An 18350-nucleotide genomic window follows, 5' to 3' on the forward strand; every position below is an offset into this window, starting at 1 on the left:
TAATGACCGCTTGTGTCAGTTACATATCCGACGACAGTGACCCCAGTACTAGAGTTCTTCGGTTCGCCCTCTTCGAGTTTGCCTTCATATTGGCTGCACCAATTGGAACAGCAGTCACCGGAATAATCTACGATAAATATGGCTATTTGGCCGTCTATTTGACTTCCTTGGGTTGTATTGTTACCGGTTTCATCTTGCTCTTATTCCGTTTGAAAGAAAAAAGGAAGAAGAAGTTGAGCAATTTCAAAGAAGCCATGAGTTCCCTGTTCTCCTTGCAGAATGTCAAGGCCAACATCAAGACTTGTACCAAGAAACGCGATGGTACTGTTCGAATAGAAATGTGGCTGATTTTCCTAGCTGTGAGCGGCATCATACTAAACATGATGGGTATGTCTCAACCATATACTTTTGGTTATACGTTTGTTTTAATCATTTTTACCTTTGGTTGGCGTCGCTTCATACTCAGGTACCCTAACAATGGAGTACTTTTTCGTGTCCAAAATGTACAACTGGAGCAACTATAAATTCTCCATGGTTACTATGGTCTTCAGCTTTATGAAAGGTGTCGCTGTCATGATCTGCGTTCCTTTCTTAAACAAAGTGTTCAAAGTTTCGGACATTACACTGTCTTTGGTAGGAATCGTCTCTACATTGGCGCAAACTGTTCAAAAAGCCTTTGCTTACGAAGAATGGCTATATTATCTTGGTTCGTTTGTTTAAAACCGAATCTTATAGCATAATTTTAAATGTTGATGCTTGACTTCAGCGTCTTTCGGTGGTTTACTGAGTGGGCTATCCAATATCGGGGTTCGAAGTCGTCTTTCTAAATTGGTACCGAAAGAAGAAATTGGTACGTCTTAACTGGCTCGTTGGACTTGATACTGACATTACAAAAAACCGTCTTTTCAGGGAGAGTGTTTTCAGTGATGACGTTGTGCGAAAGTGTAACGCCTGTCATTGGTCTGACCTCTTTCGCCCAAATTTACAACGCTTCTGTAGCTTGGTTTCCAGGCTTCACTTTCCTGATAGCGGCTGCCTTTTTAGTAATATCTATGGCTGTTTTAATGTAAGTCGAGGAGGAAGTGGACCTGCAAGTATTATCCAATGATGAGAGGTATTTAATGTAATTAATTGAACTTGTTAGTTGGATGTTTCGTTACGCTACACCGGCACCATTTGAAAATCAGGGAAAGTCAACTGAGAGTGGTAATGATAATAAAGGAGACGCAAAGACCGCGAAAATGGGGTTGGAGGCACCCAGTGTTTAATATTTAAAACTTTGTAAATAATGTAATAAATTGATTTTTATTTTGTTTCTTTATTGTTGTCATATCGAAGCAGATAGGAGAATATTATCATCCCTTCAGGTTCTGTTGAGCTCTTAGGTCCATTAGTGAATGAGGTCCTTAATATTTTCTCTTATACCTAAGACAATTAAGTGGAGTTTAGAGCTGAGTCTCTTCACTCTATTTGATTCTTTTTCCCATCAAGTTATAAATGAAATGAAAGCCCAAAAAAGTTAAATCGTACGCGTTAGCCTTAGGGAAGCCTTCATATGAGCAGTCCCCATATGAGCGGATTTCATAATAGAGGTCCTCATAACAACAGTTCTCTAAATAGCGGTTCCCGAAATGGCGGTTTACCCATTACAGCAATTACCGATACAGCGGTTCTCGTAAACGCGGCGTACCGTTACAGCAGTTCTCTAAAGAGCGGAAAAACAGATATGCGAAAAACTATAGTTGTTTATTATGGTGTAAGCTGGCCCAGCTGGGTTATATGAACTCAAAAAGAACTAGGTCAGATATTGATAATTTGGTTAGGTTAAAGTTGATTATTTCAACTAAATAGTATTAGGTCAGGTTAGGTTAGGTTAGATTTAGTTTAGTAATATTTTGGAATTGGTGTAACAATGTTACGCCTTTTCCAAAAAATTACTGTACAATATTAAGGCCTAAATGTATTTTTTTTAAAGAAAAAATTCAGAAACATGATGTTTTATTAGGTCACATTCCTGATACAATGATTACGGAAAAGGTAGTATTTGTAACCATAGAATATAACTGTATTGTTAATACATGCTCGAAACTAAAGACAAACACTGCTATTTCTCAAAATAGCAGCCGCTATTTTAAAACAGCAGCCGCTATTTCTAAAACAGCAGTTTTGAAAAACTCCGCTGTTTTTTTGGAATCGCGGTTGCTATTTCGAGAACTGCTCTACAGGGAACTGCTCATATGGGGTACACCCTTTGCCTTATCTTTGAAGCATAACTAAAGTATTAATTAAGAGAAAACAGAGTGTCATCGTTCTGTTATTAGGTGTAATCTGCATACCTACATTATTCCTGGACTGCAACATAATAAATTATAAAAAAACCGTTTTTACAAACGGAAAAAACCTGATATATACTACATCGTTCATTTTGGGTCGCCACTCACTGTTCTTGTCACAGCTTCTAAGGGACAGATATTATTTATTCTAACCGTTTCATATAACACCACCATTTATTAAAGCGGTAACATTGCGTCATGACAATTAATATCACATGTCATGACAGCACCAACTATTAAAGCGGTAATATTACGTCATGACAATTAATTTCACCTGTCACAGCTAAAAACTGTCGATTCTTATCAGGGGCGTCAACTTCATTATCTTAACACATTTTCTTTACTTTTTATTTCGGCTGACATTTTTTGAAGCTAAAAATAAATAATTTTTACCATAACAACGAAGTTATGGTAAAAATGTCAGCCGAAATAAAAAGTAAAGAAAATGTGTTAAGATAATGAAGTTGACGCCCCTGATCAGAATCGACAGTTTTTAGCCGTGACAGGTGAAATTAATTGTCATGACGTAATATTACCGCTTTAATAGTTGGTGCTGTCATGATATGTGATATTAATTGTCATGACGCAATGTTACCGCTTTAATAAATGGTGGTGTTATATGAAACGGTTAGAATAAATAATATCTGTCCCTTAGAAGCTGTGACAAGAACAGTGAGTGGCGACCCAAAATGAACGATGTAGTATATATCAGGTTTTTTCCGTTTGTAAAAACGGTTTTTTTATAATATGTGTCCCTTCCTTGAAAGGCTTGGTCTTACTAATAATGAAATATGAAAAATGATTAATTTCAAACGGAATGGATATTTATGTGTCCCTTCCAAGAAAGGCTTGGTCTTACTGATAATGAAACGAATCGGAGAACGACAGAGATACGTGCATTGTAACTCAAAGAGAGTCCAAGTCTCAATAAACGAATCGGAGATACGTGCATTTTAACCTCAATCAATGCCTTGGAGTTACAAGAATTTTGAACTCGAGTACGTCGTTAAAAGATCCCCCACCATGATAAGAACTCGAGTACGTCGTTAAAAGATCCCCCACCATGATAAGAGCTAGATAAAGCTCACCCTCGAGAAAAACCTACGCGACCTACGCGACCTACGCGACCTATACGCTCGTGGCAGCACAAGGGTTAAAAACGAATTGTCAATTATTCGCGTGTAGCCGTAGGGTTGCCATTTCTGCACCTCAGAAATACTTACGCTAAAGGGGCTGTTTGCGACACAAGGGTTAAAAATGAATTGGCGTTTATTCGCTTGAAGCCATAGGCCTGCCATTTCTGGCGTCAAAATTATCTACTCTCCCGTTCCAAAAATTTGCCCGTACAAAGGCAGGAAACACGAACGACCCGTATATATCAGCCAGTCTGTCGACTGGCTTAAATTAACCTTGATCTTGATAGCAACGTTTTCTCGGTGGTTAATTCAATATTGTGCTTTGATCTCGTCCATTTGATTTGATTTTATTTCATTTATTTTTTGCCATTAAAGGGGCTAACCGGCGCTGTTGGGGTGAAGTCCGCCCTTAGTTCAGGGGGAAAACACCCAGCTCTTTGGCCATAAGGAATGGCGCCACCGTCGCGGTGGGCCGGTAAGCAATATGCTAACCAACAGTTTGCCCCCCCCCTTCACCGCAACAGCTCCGGCCAGCCCCTTTAAGCAACGCGTAAAAGGACAGAAAACATTTGAAATGGGCCTATCTTTGTAGCAAGTGACATGGGGTATAAGATTAAGATTCCATTGGACAAATAGTTCTTACACTAAAGGTCCCATTAAAGAGTTCATTGCGGAAGTATTACTGATTTAAACATGTTAACTTTAATATGGTCATGATGTTCACGGGTTTAAAATCCGTGAGAAACCTATATTTTTAATCTTATCGTAGCTATCTTTATTAATTGTATCTGGTTATTAAACTAATAATTAGGTGAAAGATATATGAAATAACGATAAATAAGTGTGGGGCGTAAATAACAATTTTTATAACTTAAATAGTTTAACAATTTGATCCGATTCGATATATTTTATACAGAAACGTAAGTAGCGTGATCTAAAGCGCACTAGATTTGATTGAAACTGAACCTCGATTAAACTTGTAATTAACTCAACAAAATGACCAAATCTGACAAAGAATTAGTCCTCCCGGCCCCGGAGGACTTGGAAGAAGCACCTGTAGATAACGAGACGGTTCCGGCTAAGATTACCTGCTCCGTGGTCATCACGTACTTAAAAACGGCCGTAATCGAACCCTACTTGATGCTCTTCATGTTTGCTAACGCTGCGCATAAAATTATTGGTCAATCTCTGTTCAAAGACAAGGCTTGCCTGAATGAGTTAGGATACAACCACACTATTTGTGACAATCTCCACAGCTATTCAGATATTGAGGATGAAGTACAGCGAATGACTAATAATTACCATATTGCTGCGAAAATGCTTGGAATTCTACCGGGAATCATTACGAACCTTTTTCTCAGTTCCTGGTCAGACCATTACGGACGAAAAATTCCCTTACTTGTGGCCACTTTCGGAATTATCTTAGAAATTGTGGGTGTTATCATCAACATTATCGACTTCGAACTGCCCATTTTCTACATGATATTGCCAGCCGTTCCTTCCGGATTATTCGGCGGTCACTTGGTAATAATGACCGCTTGCGTCAGTTTTATATCCGACGATAGTAACTCCAGTACTAGAGTTCTTCGATTCGCCTTCTTCGAGTTTGCCTTCATGTTGGCCTCACCAATTGGAACAGCAGCTAGCGGCGTAATCTACGATAAATTTGGCTATTTGGCCGTCTACTTGACGTCCCTGGGTTGTAACGTTACCGGCTTCATCTTGCTCTTATTCCGTTTGAAAGAAAAGAGGGAGAAAAAGTTGAGCAGTTTCAAAGAAGCCATGAGTTCCTTGTTCTCCTTGCAGAATGTCAAGGCCAACATCAAGACTTGTACCAAGAAACGCGATGGTACTGTCCGAATAGAAATGTGGCTAATTTTCCTCGCTATGACCGGCATCATACTAAACAAGATGGGTATGTCTCACCCAGTTTAACGTTTGATTTAATCATTTTAACTATGGCGTCGCATTATACTCAGGTACCCATTCAATTGAGTACTTTTTCGTATCCAAAATGTACAACTGGAGCAACTATAAATTATCCATGGTTTCTATGGTCTTCAGCTTTATGAAAGGTGTCACTGTCATGATCAGCGTTCCTTTGTTAAACAAAGTCCTCAAGGTTTCGGACATTACGCTGGCTTTGGTAGGAATTGTCTCGACATTGGCGCAAACTGTTCAAAATGCCTTTGCTTACGAAGAATGGCTATATTATCTTGGTTTGTTTGTTTAAAACCGAATCTTCTAGCCCTAGCATGAATTTAAATGTTGATGCTTAACTTCAGCGTCTTTCGTTGGTTTACTGAATGGGCTATCCAATATCGGAGTTCGAAGTCTTCTTTCTAAGCTGGTACCGAAAGAAGAAATTGGTACGTCTTAATTCGTTCTGTGGGCTTGATATTGACATTGCAAAAAACCTGTCTTTTTCAGGGAGAGTGTTTTCAGTGATGACATTATTCGAAAGTGTAACGCCAGTCATTGGTCTGACCGCTTTCGCCCAAGTATACAACGCTTCAGTAGATTGGTTTCCAGGCTTCACATTCCTCATAGCGGCTACCTTTTTAGTAATATCTATGGCTGTTTTAATGTAAGTCGTGGAGGGAGTGGACCCGCAAGTATTATCCAATGACAGGAGGTATTTAATGTATTACATTTAACTTGTTAGATGGATGTTTCGTTACGCTACACCGGCACCATTTGAAAATCAGGGAAAATCAACTGAGAGTGGTATTGATAATGAAGGAGACGCAAACACCTCGGAAAAGGGCACCCAGTGTTTAGTATTTTAAAATTTTGTAAATAATGTAATAAATTGATTTTCATTTTGTTTATTGTTATCATTTTGGAGCAGATAGGACAATATTGTCATCAATTGAAGTTCTGTTATTGAATGAGGTCGTTTAATATTTTCCCTTAAGTCAAAGATAATTAAGTGGAGTTTAGAGCTCCGTCTCAGCACTTGCTCTATTTGATATTTTTTTCGCATCAAGTTACCAATGAAAGCCCATAAAAGGTAAATCGTACGCGTAGGGCCTACCAGCTGACATAGGGTTTAATATTACTTTAAATTAAGACACCCAACTTACCTGACTTGACTCATTTTTTACCAAACAAAATACCCTGTTAAAAGTACACATTTCGGAAATCTCATTGCAGTTTTTAATAAATTTTACAAAGATAATTTACATCCGGTGTTATCGGAAGTATTTCAGACTCAGTCGACACATTCAAAGGAAATTTCATCGGAAAAATAAACCTTAACGTGGTCACGAGATTCAAAGGTTTACGATCCTTGGATAAACTATATCAGAAGTAAGATGAGACCAGAAGTAAAGAGCTCTAACATTGGTAGTAGATCCTGGCACTAGTGAACAAATTTGAGGATTTTATTCGCCGCTTCCACCACGCCTACACTAGAGAGAAAAAAATTGGTCGAGTTTCAAAATATTTCCTACCCCCTTCCCCTCAACTCAAAGCCGCGGAACACGGACGCGGGTGCTTGAATCCAGTTCGGCCGTCTACCGCCACGAGCGTCTCACGTTTTGGAGGGAAAACTCAGAAACCGCTACCAGAGGGCCAACCGTTGGTGTCTTATCAAGAATATTCACTTTCGCCAAGTGAAGAATTTGGTTAGCTCAGTACTTCTAGTCTCATCTTACTTCTGACTATATATATCTATATCTTATCATTCATATCTTTATTACGTATATCTCGTTATTTGGTGTAAGATAAATGAAATAACGATAACTCGGTTTGGGGCGTAAATTGTAATTTGTTTAACCACGGCAATTTCACTATATATCTCTTAATACAAAATCGGAAGTAGCATGATATAAAACGCAGTTTCTGTAACCCAAGTTTTGCCTAAAATTATAATTAAAACATCAAAATGACTAAATCGGACAAAGAATTGGTCCTACCGCCCTCGGAGGACATGGAGGAAGTATCTTTAGAGAACGAGACGGTTCCGGTCAAACTCAATTTATCCGTGGTTATCGCGTACTTGAAAACGGCCGTAATCGAACCCTACCTGATGCTCTTCATGTTTGCTTACGCTGGTCGAAGCATTATTGGTGCATCTTTGTTCAAAGACAAGGCTTGTCTGAATGAGCTGGGATACAACCACACTATTTGTGACAATCTCCACAGCTACTCGGATATCGAGAATGAGGTACAAAAAACGGCTAATAATTACCATACGGCTGAGACTATGCTCGCAATACTCCCTGGTGTCATTACCAATATTTATCTCAGTTCCTGGTCGGACAATTATGGACGTAAAATTCCTTTACTTGTGGCTACTTTCGGGATTATCTTAAATTTTTCGGGCGTTATCATTAACATTCTCGACTTCGAATTGCCCATCGCCTATTTGATATTGCCAGCTATTCCTGGAGGATTTGGTGGTGGTATCTTGGTAATAATGACGGCTTGTATCAGTTACATATCCGATGACAGTGACCCCAGTACTAGAGTTCTTAGGTTTGCCCTTTTCGAGTTTGCCTTCATATTGGCTGCGCCCATTGGAACAGCAGTTTGCGGTGTGGTCTACGATAAAATGGGTTATTTGGCCGTCTACTTTATGTGTCTGGGTTGTATGGTTGCTGGTTTCGTCTTACTCTTATTCGGTTTAAAAGAAAAGAGGAAGAAAAAGTTGAGCAATTTCAAAGAGTCCATGAGTTCCCTGTTCTCCTTGGAGAACGTCAAGGCCAACATCAAGACTTGCACCCAGAAACGCGTTGGTACTGTTCGACTTGAAATGTGGCTGATTTTCATCGCTATGGGTGGCACCGTACTAAACATGATGGGTATGTCTCAGCCAGTTATACGTTTGTTTTAATAATTTTAACCTTTGGTTGGCGTCGCTTTATACTTAGGTACCCTAACAGTTGAGTACTTTTTCGTATCCAAAATGTACAACTGGAGCAACTATAAGTTCTCCATGGTTTCTATGGTGTTCAGCTTTATGAAAGGTTTCGCTGTCATGATCAGCGTTCCTTTATTAAACAAAGTTTTGGGAGTTTCGGACCTTATGCTGTCTTTGGTAGGAATCGTCTCGACACTGGCGCAAACTGTTCAAAAAGCCCTAGCCTACGAAGAATGGCTATATTACATAGGTTCGTTTGTTTAAAACCAAATCTTCTAGCATAATTTTAAATGCTGATGCTTGACCTTAGCGTCTTTTGCTGGTTTACTGAGTGGACTATCCAGTATCGGGGTTCGAACTCGTCTTTCTAAAATGGTACCGAAAGAAGAAATAGGTACGTCTTAACCGGTTCGTTGGGCTTGATTATTGACATTGCAAAAACCTGTCTTTTTCAGGGAGAGTGTTTTCAGTTATGACGTTATGCGAAAGTCTTACGCCAGTCATTGGTCTGACCGCTTTCGCCCAAATTTACAACGCTTCAGTCGCTTGGTATCCAGGCTTCACTTTCATGATAGCGGCTTCCTTTTTAATAATATCAATAGCAATTTTAATGTAAGTTCAACGAGAGGATGTGAGTATTACCATGGACTTTGTATTTATAAAGAGAACTAGCTAAGTAAATTATTTTGCGATCCGAGCTCAATGAGCCTTGAAACAAACGTTCATAGATAGAAACAAAAAGTGTACTTCGTTCACAGTTCCCCGCCTTTGGCTGCTGACGCCATGTAAAATGAGAAGCAAACGATCCTCCTCCTTTCAACCCCAACACGAACCAAACCAATCAGAAAAGAGCTTTTCTTTCTAGGTCAAAGGTTTATAGAAAATAGTACTCTATAGTGGCGATACTTTACGTTAACTCTTCTACTACATTGAGCCTATTTAATTATGTACCCTGCGCTACGGTTGGAAGGTAATCATACGCAGAGGGGGGTCGACACTATTCTGAGAGGAAACGGGGAGTTTCTCATATTACACGGTGCGAGCAAGCTTCAATGAAGTGTACTTTTTGTTTTTATCTATAAACTTTTGCTAGAATCCAAATCTCCCCTGGCTCGGACCAGGAGTAATAAGATCCATGGAATAACACAATTTTAAGAGGGTATTAATGTACATTTTTTGGGGGTTATTTAGTTGGATCGCTCGTTATGGTACACCACCGCCATTTGAAAATCAAGGAAAATCATCTGAGAGTGGCGTTGATAATGAAGGAAATGTTGAAACCGCTGAAAAGGAATTGGAGACACCCAGTATATAGTATTAAAAACTTTGTAAATAATGTAATAAATTAATTTCCGTTTTGATTATCGTGTTTTATCCTTCGTTTGTTTGGTTTATTTGTCGCTATCTTTTTGAAGCAGATAGGAAAATATAAGCACACTTCGCAATTTGTGTTAGAATAGTTGGAAACAATGTAATCACTGATCAGATAGGTGATCATTGCCACAAATTCGTAGAATTAAGCTAATATTCCACTAATAATGTAGGAAATCCATCCTGATGTCATAGTTTGCACTATTTGTTGTGTGCTTGTTATAATTTTCGTTTTTATATTAGGGAGTTTTCAAAATGTGGAATTTTAAAAAGGGAAGTAAAGGCTTTAAATTAAAAGGAAGGAAAGGGGAATTAAATGTTCCTTCGCTATCTTTAGCTCGTTCGGTCTTACATAACCAGATCATTAAAATCAAAGTAATCATCCATCACGAGGTCAAAATTTAAAAATAAATTACCCCGTTATTATCTAATCACTCGTATCTTCTTTGTTTTTAAATAATTGGATTAACTACCCGGATTTAGTATTGATACCCGAGATGATCAAGCTTTAGGGGCGTAAGCGTGGAAGGATTTATATAACTTATTTTCAAATTGATGTTGGGGATGTTTTCCAAGGTATACATTTTTGGGTCATGGTGAGGAGTTGACGTGCGATTTAAAACACCTCTAAGTCATAAAATCCAACATGGAGTTGAATAAATTTGACAAAGAGAAAGAACTGGCCTCCTCGACCAGTAAAATTATTGAGGAAAAACCAGCAGAGGTGGTGACTCGGCCTAATATCACCTGTTCCGTGGTCCTCACGTACCTGAAATCCGCTGTGGTCGAACCCTACTTGATGCTCTTTATGTTTTCCTTCGCTGGACGAAGTATAACAAATCAAACTCTGTTCAAAGAAAAGGCTTGTCGAATTGAGTTAGCGTACAACAGCACCATTTGCGACGACATTCACAGCTACTCGGATATCGAGAACGAAGTACAAATACTGGCCAACAATTACAATACCGGCGCAAACTTACTCGGGATACTACCGGCTATCGTCACCAATGTTTTTCTCAGTTCTTGGTCTGATAATTATGGTCGAAAGATCCCTCTACTTATTGCCACTAGCGGAATTATCTTGGAATACGTGGGTATTATCATAAACGTCCTTGATTTCGAACTGCCCATGGTCTTCTTGCTACTGCCGGCCATTCCAGGAGGAGTTTGCGGAGGTATCTTGGTTATCATGACGGCAACCGTCAGTTTCATATCCGATGACAGTGACCCTAGTACTCGAGTACTTCGTTTCACCTTGTTCGAGTTTGCCTTTATATTGGCGTCACCCATTGGCACAGCGGTTTGCGGAATACTCTTCGAAAAGAGCGGGTTTTTGGCCGTCTATTTGACTTGTTTATCTTGTATGGTTGCTGGTTTTCTCTTGCTCGCCTTTAGATTGAAGGAGAAACGTAAAAAGAAGCTTAGACGCTTTAGGGAAGCCATGAGATCCCTCTTTTCTTTAGAAAATGTTAAGGCAAATATCAAAACTTGCGCTAAGAAACGGGAAGGTTCCGTACGGTTAGAAATGTGGCTAATTTTCGTCGCTATGAGTTGCACCATACTAAATATGATGGGTATTTATTCAACTATTTTTTTCAAATTCAGTTCATTATTGTTCAGTTTTTCGTTGACGTCTTTATTTTCAGGTACCATATCAGTTGAGTTCTTTTTCGTGTCTAAAATGTACAATTGGAGCAACTATACTTTCTCCATGACCTCCATGGTGTTCAGCTTCATGAAAGGATTTGCTGTCATGATCACGGTCCCTTTGTTCACCAAACTCTTCAATGTTTCGGACATTACCCTGTCCTTGATTGGAATCGTCTCGACTTTGGCTCAAACAATTCAGAAAGGCCTTGCCTATAAAGAATGGCTTTATTACTGCGGTTAGTTTTTTTTATCGATCTTAAATGTTTATTTAAATTTTAAATTGAGGGCTTTTGATTTAGCAAGCATATGCGGTATTCTTGGTGGACTAGCTAGTATAGGAGTTCGAGCTCGCCTTTCGAAACTTGTACCACGAGAAGAAATTGGTACGTTTAAAAAAAAGAGTTCTGTTGAAGTTATAGTTTGTTTAAAATCTTCCAGGGCGAGTTTTTTCGGTTCTGACATTATGCGAAAGTCTAACGCCAGTTTTTGGAATCGTTGCTTTTGCCCAAATTTATAATGCTTCAATAGAGTGGTTTCCTGGTATGGCATTCATGGTCTCGGCTGTTTTTCTTGTAGTTTCCATGATAATTTTCATGTAAGTTATTTCCAAATTAAACTATTACACTGTTTTGTATTATTAATTTTTGCATTTTTAGTTGGATTGCTCGCTTTGGTGGTCCCCCGCCCTTCGAAAATGCAGTAAAATCAACTGGCTATGATAATGAAGTAGCTAAAAACAATGTAGAAAAGGAATTGGAAATTTCCCATTTGTAATTTCTTTCTTTTTTTTTTGTAAATAAGACTTTTTTTTTGCGTATGTACCTGTATTAAATTTTGCATATAATGCTTTTTTTTAATGAACACGTGGTGAATTTTGTTTTGAATTTTCGCGTGTTTATCCCAATTGGCTAAGAATTTATTGCATACAATTGAACAACCAATAATAATCAACTTATCGATTTGCGCAGCTGTGGGTTTTTTGAAAAACGGCGCCATCTTTCCCACCGGCAACCGCGAATGTTTATGTTTGTGGTTGGGAAAGGTGGAAACGTTCTGTTTTTAGTAATTTAACTAATTTATGGTTAGAAATCTTATTAATTTTAGAAATAAAAAAGCAGAACATCTTACTTCAAAACTATTTAGAGAATTAATGCGTCAGTTTTTATAAAACTGGTGAAACTATTAGGGTTGTTTTGAAGTTTGATAGACCAAGGCTTAGTGTTAAGAAGTTCATCCAACCATGAGTGAAGAGATAGACGTCAAAGAACAGTGGAATGACTTAAATAAGAATGTTAAGGATGAAATTAACTGCAAATGGTGGAATACTATCGTTGATTGCTATAACGAACCCCATAGAAAACATTACACCATGGAACACATAATATCCATGTTTAAAAATTATGTACAGTATGAAAAACATCTTCAATCCAAAGATGCTGTTCGTTTTGCCATATTCTTTTACAAGTATGCTTTCTTTCAATAAGCTAAAAAATAATACTGTTACTTAATTATAACTCATTTAATTAATAAACTTTCAGTGTTAGTTATGATCCAAAATCCAGTGAGAATGAATCTAAAAGTATTCAAATGTTTGAAGACTATGTAAAAGAATCTGGGGAACCAAAGGTGTGTGGTGTGGTGTGATTTACTGAATCAATAACTATACAATTATATATAAATATTTGCCCTTATACAGGACAAAGATGTTTATGAAAAGGTTAAAGAGCTCATTGTTTTAACTGTAACTCACAGTACTGAGGAACATAAAACTGTTGGAGCTATTGGTCAAGAAGATAAACATTACTTCTTGGATTTTGATACTAGCATTCTAGGAAGTACTCCTGAAGGTAAAAGTCCTCTTTTTAGCCACATCGTAGTATACGATGAGGCTCTTAGTTTGACCCGAGCCGTAGTAGTAACTGTAGTGGCCAGAGTTTTCGCTATCGTTATCGTTAGATTTTAGCTTAAAAGAAACTCGATAGTACCTAAACCCACCAATAGGGGTAGCTGAGCTCTGTTAGAGATTTTATTTTAATTAAAGACTTTTCACGTCGCACCCAGGAATTGAACCCGGGTCGCTGGCGCAGCAGTAAGGCGAGCTACCACTGAACCATAGAGACTCGATAGAACTGTCGAGTTTTTATCCTTAAGTTTATCTCTAAAGTGTCGGGGATGGGGGGAGGGTACCTCTCTATCTGTGGGGTCGGATACTTTTGAATTTTTATCTGTGGGGTCGGACACTTCTGATTTTGTTTATTTTAGGTTTTTATATTAATTTTCTTTTTTTTCTACTCATTAGGGTAGGGTATAGAGGGGCTATTCACTCGTACGATGTGGCTACTATTACGAGCCCTTGGGCCGTCTTGTTTTTATTAAATCTACTGATATACTTTAAAACCTTTGATTACTTACAGAATATAACGTGTACGCTGAACGAATTAGAGAAGAATACAGTTTTTTACCTGATGCTGGATACCAACTTTTAAGAACTAGAGTAAATATAGTTTTGTTTATTCCTTAATTAATTAAGTTCATAATTAGGATTGTTCTATTAACCTTCCCTTCAAAAGTTCAAACTAACAAGTATTCCGCCTACTTCTTTTTTTAGATACTTAAACTCTTCCTTCTTATTCCTAACATTTTCTCTACTAAAATCTTTCGTGATCTTTATGAAGAACAAGCTCGTAAAAACATTGAATCTGAGATTTCAAAACTTCAAAAGCTTTAGTTTCTTCTTAAAAACATTAACTTTTCCGAAATAACTGTTATGAAACTATAATCTTCGTAAATTTGTTAAAATTTCTACCTTAAAGGGAGGGTGAAGTAGAAAATCAAGTGATTTTTTATCGATTCTTCTACCAATCTTAAGACCAGTCTGAATAGTGAAACATTCAGGAAATACCAGCTCCGAATGGTTTTAAAATTATTTCAAATTAGGTTCAGATTTTAAGGATAATTTTAAAGAAGGACCTCCAGCCAATCGCGTAACGCCCTGCCTTTTTATCAACAAAATTCTCGTGGCATGCTCCGTGTCGAATGAAATTTATCACGAGATTTGATAAAAATAGGCGCGCGACGTGATAATCGTGGCGCGAGACATGGAGCGTGCCACGAGAATTTTGTTAACAAAAAGGCAGGGCCTTACGCGATTGGTCGGAGGTCCTTGATTAAAATTATCCTTAAAATCTGAACCTAATTTGAATTTTAATATCATTCGGAGCTGGTATTTTCTGAATGTTTCACTATATGCAGACTGGTCTTATAATTAGTAGAAGAATCAATAAAAAATCACTTGATTTTCTACTTCACCCTCCCTTTAATCCATGGAAAAACCTAAAATTTTCTTAACTGTTAAATTAATTGTGATAGTCATAACTTAAGCTTTATGTATCTATTCTTAACTAACACATCTAATTTAGAGGTAGGTTTTAGCTAAGCTTAAAGTTAAAATAATTAATTAATTGTAAGCTTATAAATAATTATCAAGAAAAACGGATCTGAAAAAAAAAAAAAGAAAATAATAATATTTTCTCCAAAATCGGCAATGCAATGCAATGAACAAACAAATAGATGTATTTTGTAATATATTTTAATTTCAAGCAATCTTGGGTGATATTAATTAATTTAATTAACTTACTAAACCAAGCAAATTTAATATAAATATATTAGTGGAAAAAAACATTATGTTTAGGCTCATAAAGAGTTCAGTTAAATAACAAATCTTTGGCACTACTAAAAAATATTAAAAGCAAAATTTTAAATTTTTGCTACTTTAAACGCAAAAAGACACTAGTAACATGAAATAAATTAGGGTTATTAATTTATTAGTTAAATTTTAGGGGGTTTCTTTGCACGTAGCGTAGATAAAGAGTAGAAAATATAAAATTTATATATATATTACTGTCATGGGTTAATTAATTAATTTTTGAGTGTAATATTTTAGTATATCAAAATATTAGGTTTGTCATTTTCTCCAGTTTAATTTTAAAATAATGTATTATTATTCAAAATACGCTGCGAAAAGTGTACAAACTGCGTAGAATTGAGTATTTTCATAGGTAACAGTTGCGTAATTATCATTTTCAGAATCCCATAAAAACCTGCTCACCATATGGATACCTTGGTCCCGTTTTTGACCCACAGTGACCAGACAAACAAACTTGTAACTATAAAAAGAATGGGTGAGTGATCAACTTTTCTAATATTTATTTGTGGTAGTTAAAGTGTAATTGTTACTACTGTTCTATGTACCGTAAAAATCCCATAGTTTTGACTTCTCTTAGAACTGTTTCTGAAAGCTCTTTGGTTAGTGTTCCACATAAATGTGGATCATAGGTTTTGTCCTTGAGACTGTCTTCTAAAATTCTTTGCATTAAAGTTTCCACTCTTTCTGGGACAAATTTCTATATAGAAATTGTCCATATTTTTCTTGGACATACATATTTTAGTAACTGAATATAATAATTACAATTTACCTGATCCATATTTCAAAATAGACTATATCCCCTGTTAAAAATGACTAGATTATGATTGCTTGCTTTGTCATCAAAATTCCGATCCTGTTGTTAACCCTTTCAACTTGTTGACCCTGAACTAGGCCTATAAATCTGCACAATTTTTGAAATTCTAAACACTATTAGCCAGTAAGGTGGAAAAGAATTGGCGACACGTAGAACTTGTTTTTGTTTAAATTATAGTAGAAAGGTTATGTTAATTTAAAACACGTCATCTCCTACTAATTTTCGTTTTAATTGAAGCGTAAATTATATGGTTAAAAGAGTTTCAGAGACTCACCCCCGACTGAGTCCCCTCCTTGAGATATTAGTCGTGACGTCGTCACACCCGTCCCTAAGCCTACTTGTCAAAACTGTAATAAAAATCAGCTGATGTAACATTTGAAGAAGATAGATGGTGCCACGCACTGTACACAATACACATAGTTTTTAGTATGGAGAATCGATACGGTAGATGGCGCCACGCTCTGTATGCATCGTTTTCAGGCTAGGAGGATTGATACGGTAGATGGCGCCACGCTCTGTATGCATCGTTTTCAGGCTAGGAGGATTGATACTATTTACAACAGGAGGTACTGCGCTTTACCCGCCAAGTAGCCTGGCCTGCTGGTGTAAATTGTGTTAATCCTCCTAGTATGAAAACTCTGTATTAATTCTTTTCGGAAATCGGTTTTATGAATTTATATTTGGTGTCTGTCTGTCTCGCCGTTGAGATTGCGACTTTTGATCGCTTTTGACAGTCTCAGTTTATCATTGGCCGTATTTGACTATTATGACGCTTATTCATTTATACTGGCGTGGCTAAAAGTACGCCTTTTTTAGGGTAGAAAGAAACTTAATTAACAATAGATAGTTTACGCACATGGAGGATTCATATCATTTACACCAGGAGGCCTGGGCACCTGGAGGAAAAAATCCGTCTACTTTTTGTCCTCCAGGTAGCCTGGCCTCCTGGTGTAAATGATGTGAATCCTCCATGTGCGTGAAATTTCTATATTGCGGAAAAGGTGGCAATAAACAAGTTAAGGGGCAATTTTAAGGGATAAAAACATATCCAATTAGCCTTATTCCTGATCAGCGCCACTAGCGGATGGTCTGAAAACTACTCCCATAGAGTCTAGGTATATTTAAGCGGGTTTGCAGAATTTCCGCCAGGTGGCTCGAACGCCGCGCCATCTGACGGAAATTCTGCAAACCCGCTTAAATATACCTAGACTCTATGGGAGTAGTTTTCAGACCATCCGCTAGTGGCGCTGATTAGACATATGGCCAATTAAGTGAAGTTTTGGAAAGGTGAAATTTATTCAGTTGATAAAAGTTGATAATATCAAAAACAGGTGCACATTTAGCCGCTCATATTTATACCCCCATACGCCTCTCTAACCCAATGAACGACCATTTATTATCATTATTAACTCTTAATTCTTCAACTAATTTCCTCTTTATCCTTTTTTCTAAACAACTTGGGAAAACTTCTTAAAAAAGGGAATAAACGTCCTTTGGGTATATTAATAAGGTCATAACTTCCCCCCCATTTCAATGATACTAAATTCCGACAGTCAGGGCCCTAGTAATTAAGCAAAATGTCCCTAAACATTGAACTAACTTCCGTGCGTTTCAACCGATTTCACTAATTAGAGAGTTTAAGCTGACCCGCATTTATTATACTGGTTCCCTATAACCTATAGACGGGTTTATGGCTTTTGAAGTCCGATTTGCCGTCATATTTTAAAATGGCGGCCCGACAACTAATAAAAATGTGCCTTATGGTCTTATCATAAGATATATTCCATAAGTATGACACTACCTATGCTTAGTAATGGTAGAGACTTACTGAGAGCTAGTTCGAGATCGACAAGTAAGAATTGACTACATTCGGTTTCGCAGTCCATCTTCCTATTTAGTCGGTACCTAGGCTTTGACAACGCCTCACCAGGCGTCGCTTTACTAAGGTGAATCTAAGACCTATGTGACATTGTGACTTCATGACAAGCTCCATTTTGTAACCAGTGACAAACTTATGTAACATATCTTATGAACGTATGGCATCTTATATATTCTTGAGAAAGTGGTTGTTTTGTTTCAATGTTTGATCTTTATGCCTGCACACTCGCAATTCCTTAATGAATTTGCAAAAATTGCTACGCTGATATCAGTAGCTCTTGGGGAAGTGGTTCGGTTGAGACGTTGGGTCGGAGAACCCCTAGCCATTAAGCCTGCAAAGAACGTCCTATTCTAAACCCATATCATTTCAGCGTTATGATTAGCCCCAAATTATTATCTATTGAATATGATAGATGAAAAAAAAAGAGATTTGGTCCAAGCATATTTCATGTGTGGACACGGTTTGGTATTATTGTCTACATGGACAGGAAACTCTTCCTAGTTTATAGGCCCCTTAAAACAGGCTTCATACAAAATAGGGAAAACCCAAGGAAATAAATCATTGACAAAAAATTGGGGAAATTTATTATAATTT

General features: G+C 37.4%; 5 protein-coding genes across 6 annotated transcripts; 4 read left to right on the plus strand and 1 right to left on the minus strand.

Moving 5' to 3' along the window:
* Positions 1-4396: 4396 nt before the first annotated feature.
* Positions 4397-6258, plus strand: LOC149610267 (lysosomal proton-coupled steroid conjugate and bile acid symporter SLC46A3-like). Its single transcript, XM_089859530.1, has 5 exons — positions 4397-5384; positions 5449-5688; positions 5746-5838; positions 5900-6056; positions 6135-6258. The coding sequence occupies exons 1-5, from the start codon at positions 4466-4468 to the stop codon at positions 6256-6258; spliced, it is 1533 nt and encodes a 510-aa protein (XP_089715656.1). The 5' UTR covers positions 4397-4465.
* A 735-nt stretch (positions 6259-6993) lies between these two features.
* LOC149610268 (lysosomal proton-coupled steroid conjugate and bile acid symporter SLC46A3-like) lies at positions 6994-9701 on the plus strand. The gene is made up of 5 exons (XM_089858702.1): positions 6994-8277; positions 8347-8586; positions 8647-8730; positions 8792-8948; positions 9528-9701. The coding sequence occupies exons 1-5, from the start codon at positions 7359-7361 to the stop codon at positions 9649-9651; spliced, it is 1524 nt and encodes a 507-aa protein (XP_089714828.1). The 5' UTR covers positions 6994-7358; the 3' UTR covers positions 9652-9701.
* Positions 9696-12236, plus strand: LOC149610269 (putative peptidoglycan muropeptide transporter SLC46). Of its 2 annotated transcripts, XM_089858700.1 has the most exons (5): positions 9699-11281; positions 11354-11593; positions 11657-11740; positions 11796-11952; positions 12014-12236. In XM_089858700.1, the coding sequence occupies exons 1-5, from the start codon at positions 10354-10356 to the stop codon at positions 12129-12131; spliced, it is 1527 nt and encodes a 508-aa protein (XP_089714826.1). In that variant the 5' UTR covers positions 9699-10353; the 3' UTR covers positions 12132-12236. The 2 variants fall into 2 exon arrangements, with proteins under 2 accessions (XP_089714825.1, XP_089714826.1); XM_089858699.1 differs by having other exon boundaries at positions 9696-11593.
* A 131-nt stretch (positions 12237-12367) lies between these two features.
* On the plus strand, positions 12368-14960 carry LOC149610270 (uncharacterized). Its single transcript, XM_089859176.1, has 5 exons — positions 12368-12821; positions 12896-12983; positions 13054-13204; positions 13772-13851; positions 13966-14960. The coding sequence occupies exons 1-5, from the start codon at positions 12598-12600 to the stop codon at positions 14083-14085; spliced, it is 663 nt and encodes a 220-aa protein (XP_089715302.1). The 5' UTR covers positions 12368-12597; the 3' UTR covers positions 14086-14960.
* LOC149610271 (dynein light chain Tctex-type 5-like) lies at positions 14929-16205 on the minus strand. Its single transcript, XM_089859177.1, has 3 exons — positions 15833-16205; positions 15609-15760; positions 14929-15523 (listed from the first exon to the last, which is right to left on the minus strand). The coding sequence occupies exons 1-3, from the start codon at positions 15839-15841 to the stop codon at positions 15358-15360; spliced, it is 327 nt and encodes a 108-aa protein (XP_089715303.1). The 5' UTR covers positions 15842-16205; the 3' UTR covers positions 14929-15357.
* Positions 16206-18350: the final 2145 nt, after the last annotated feature.

Source organism: Phalangium opilio, unplaced genomic scaffold, assembly GCF_054372755.1.
Source record: "Phalangium opilio isolate 3A_F unplaced genomic scaffold, DU_Popi_V2 ptg000329l_1, whole genome shotgun sequence".
NCBI classification, from domain to species: domain Eukaryota; kingdom Metazoa; phylum Arthropoda; class Arachnida; order Opiliones; family Phalangiidae; genus Phalangium; species Phalangium opilio.

What these genes read in the sequence shown, in the direction of transcription:
- LOC149610267 (XM_089859530.1), top strand. Translation starts at nt 4,466, where the DNA reads ATGACCAAATCTGACAAAGAATTAGTCCTCCCGGCCCCGGAGGACTTG. An exon ending in CATCATACTAAACAAGATGG is followed by an intron (nt 5,385 to 5,448) that starts GTATGTCTCACC and finishes CATTATACTCAG; the next exon opens with GTACCCATTCAATTGAGTAC. An exon ending in AGAATGGCTATATTATCTTG is followed by an intron (nt 5,689 to 5,745) that starts GTTTGTTTGTTT and finishes AATGTTGATGCT; the next exon opens with TAACTTCAGCGTCTTTCGTT.
- LOC149610268 (XM_089858702.1), top strand. Translation starts at nt 7,359, where the DNA reads ATGACTAAATCGGACAAAGAATTGGTCCTACCGCCCTCGGAGGACATG. An exon ending in CACCGTACTAAACATGATGG is followed by an intron (nt 8,278 to 8,346) that starts GTATGTCTCAGC and finishes CTTTATACTTAG; the next exon opens with GTACCCTAACAGTTGAGTAC. An exon ending in ATATCAATAGCAATTTTAAT is followed by an intron (nt 8,949 to 9,527) that starts GTAAGTTCAACG and finishes GGGGTTATTTAG; the next exon opens with TTGGATCGCTCGTTATGGTA.
- LOC149610269 (XM_089858699.1), top strand. Translation starts at nt 10,354, where the DNA reads ATGGAGTTGAATAAATTTGACAAAGAGAAAGAACTGGCCTCCTCGACC. An exon ending in AGAATGGCTTTATTACTGCG is followed by an intron (nt 11,594 to 11,656) that starts GTTAGTTTTTTT and finishes CTTTTGATTTAG; the next exon opens with CAAGCATATGCGGTATTCTT. An exon ending in TGTACCACGAGAAGAAATTG is followed by an intron (nt 11,741 to 11,795) that starts GTACGTTTAAAA and finishes AAAATCTTCCAG; the next exon opens with GGCGAGTTTTTTCGGTTCTG.
- LOC149610270 (XM_089859176.1), top strand. Translation starts at nt 12,598, where the DNA reads ATGAGTGAAGAGATAGACGTCAAAGAACAGTGGAATGACTTAAATAAG. An exon ending in TTTGCCATATTCTTTTACAA is followed by an intron (nt 12,822 to 12,895) that starts GTATGCTTTCTT and finishes ATAAACTTTCAG; the next exon opens with TGTTAGTTATGATCCAAAAT. An exon ending in TCTAGGAAGTACTCCTGAAG is followed by an intron (nt 13,205 to 13,771) that starts GTAAAAGTCCTC and finishes GATTACTTACAG; the next exon opens with AATATAACGTGTACGCTGAA.
- LOC149610271 (XM_089859177.1), bottom strand. An exon ending in AAAACTATGGGATTTTTACG is followed by an intron (nt 15,524 to 15,608) that starts GTACATAGAACA and finishes TTCTTTTTATAG; the next exon opens with TTACAAGTTTGTTTGTCTGG.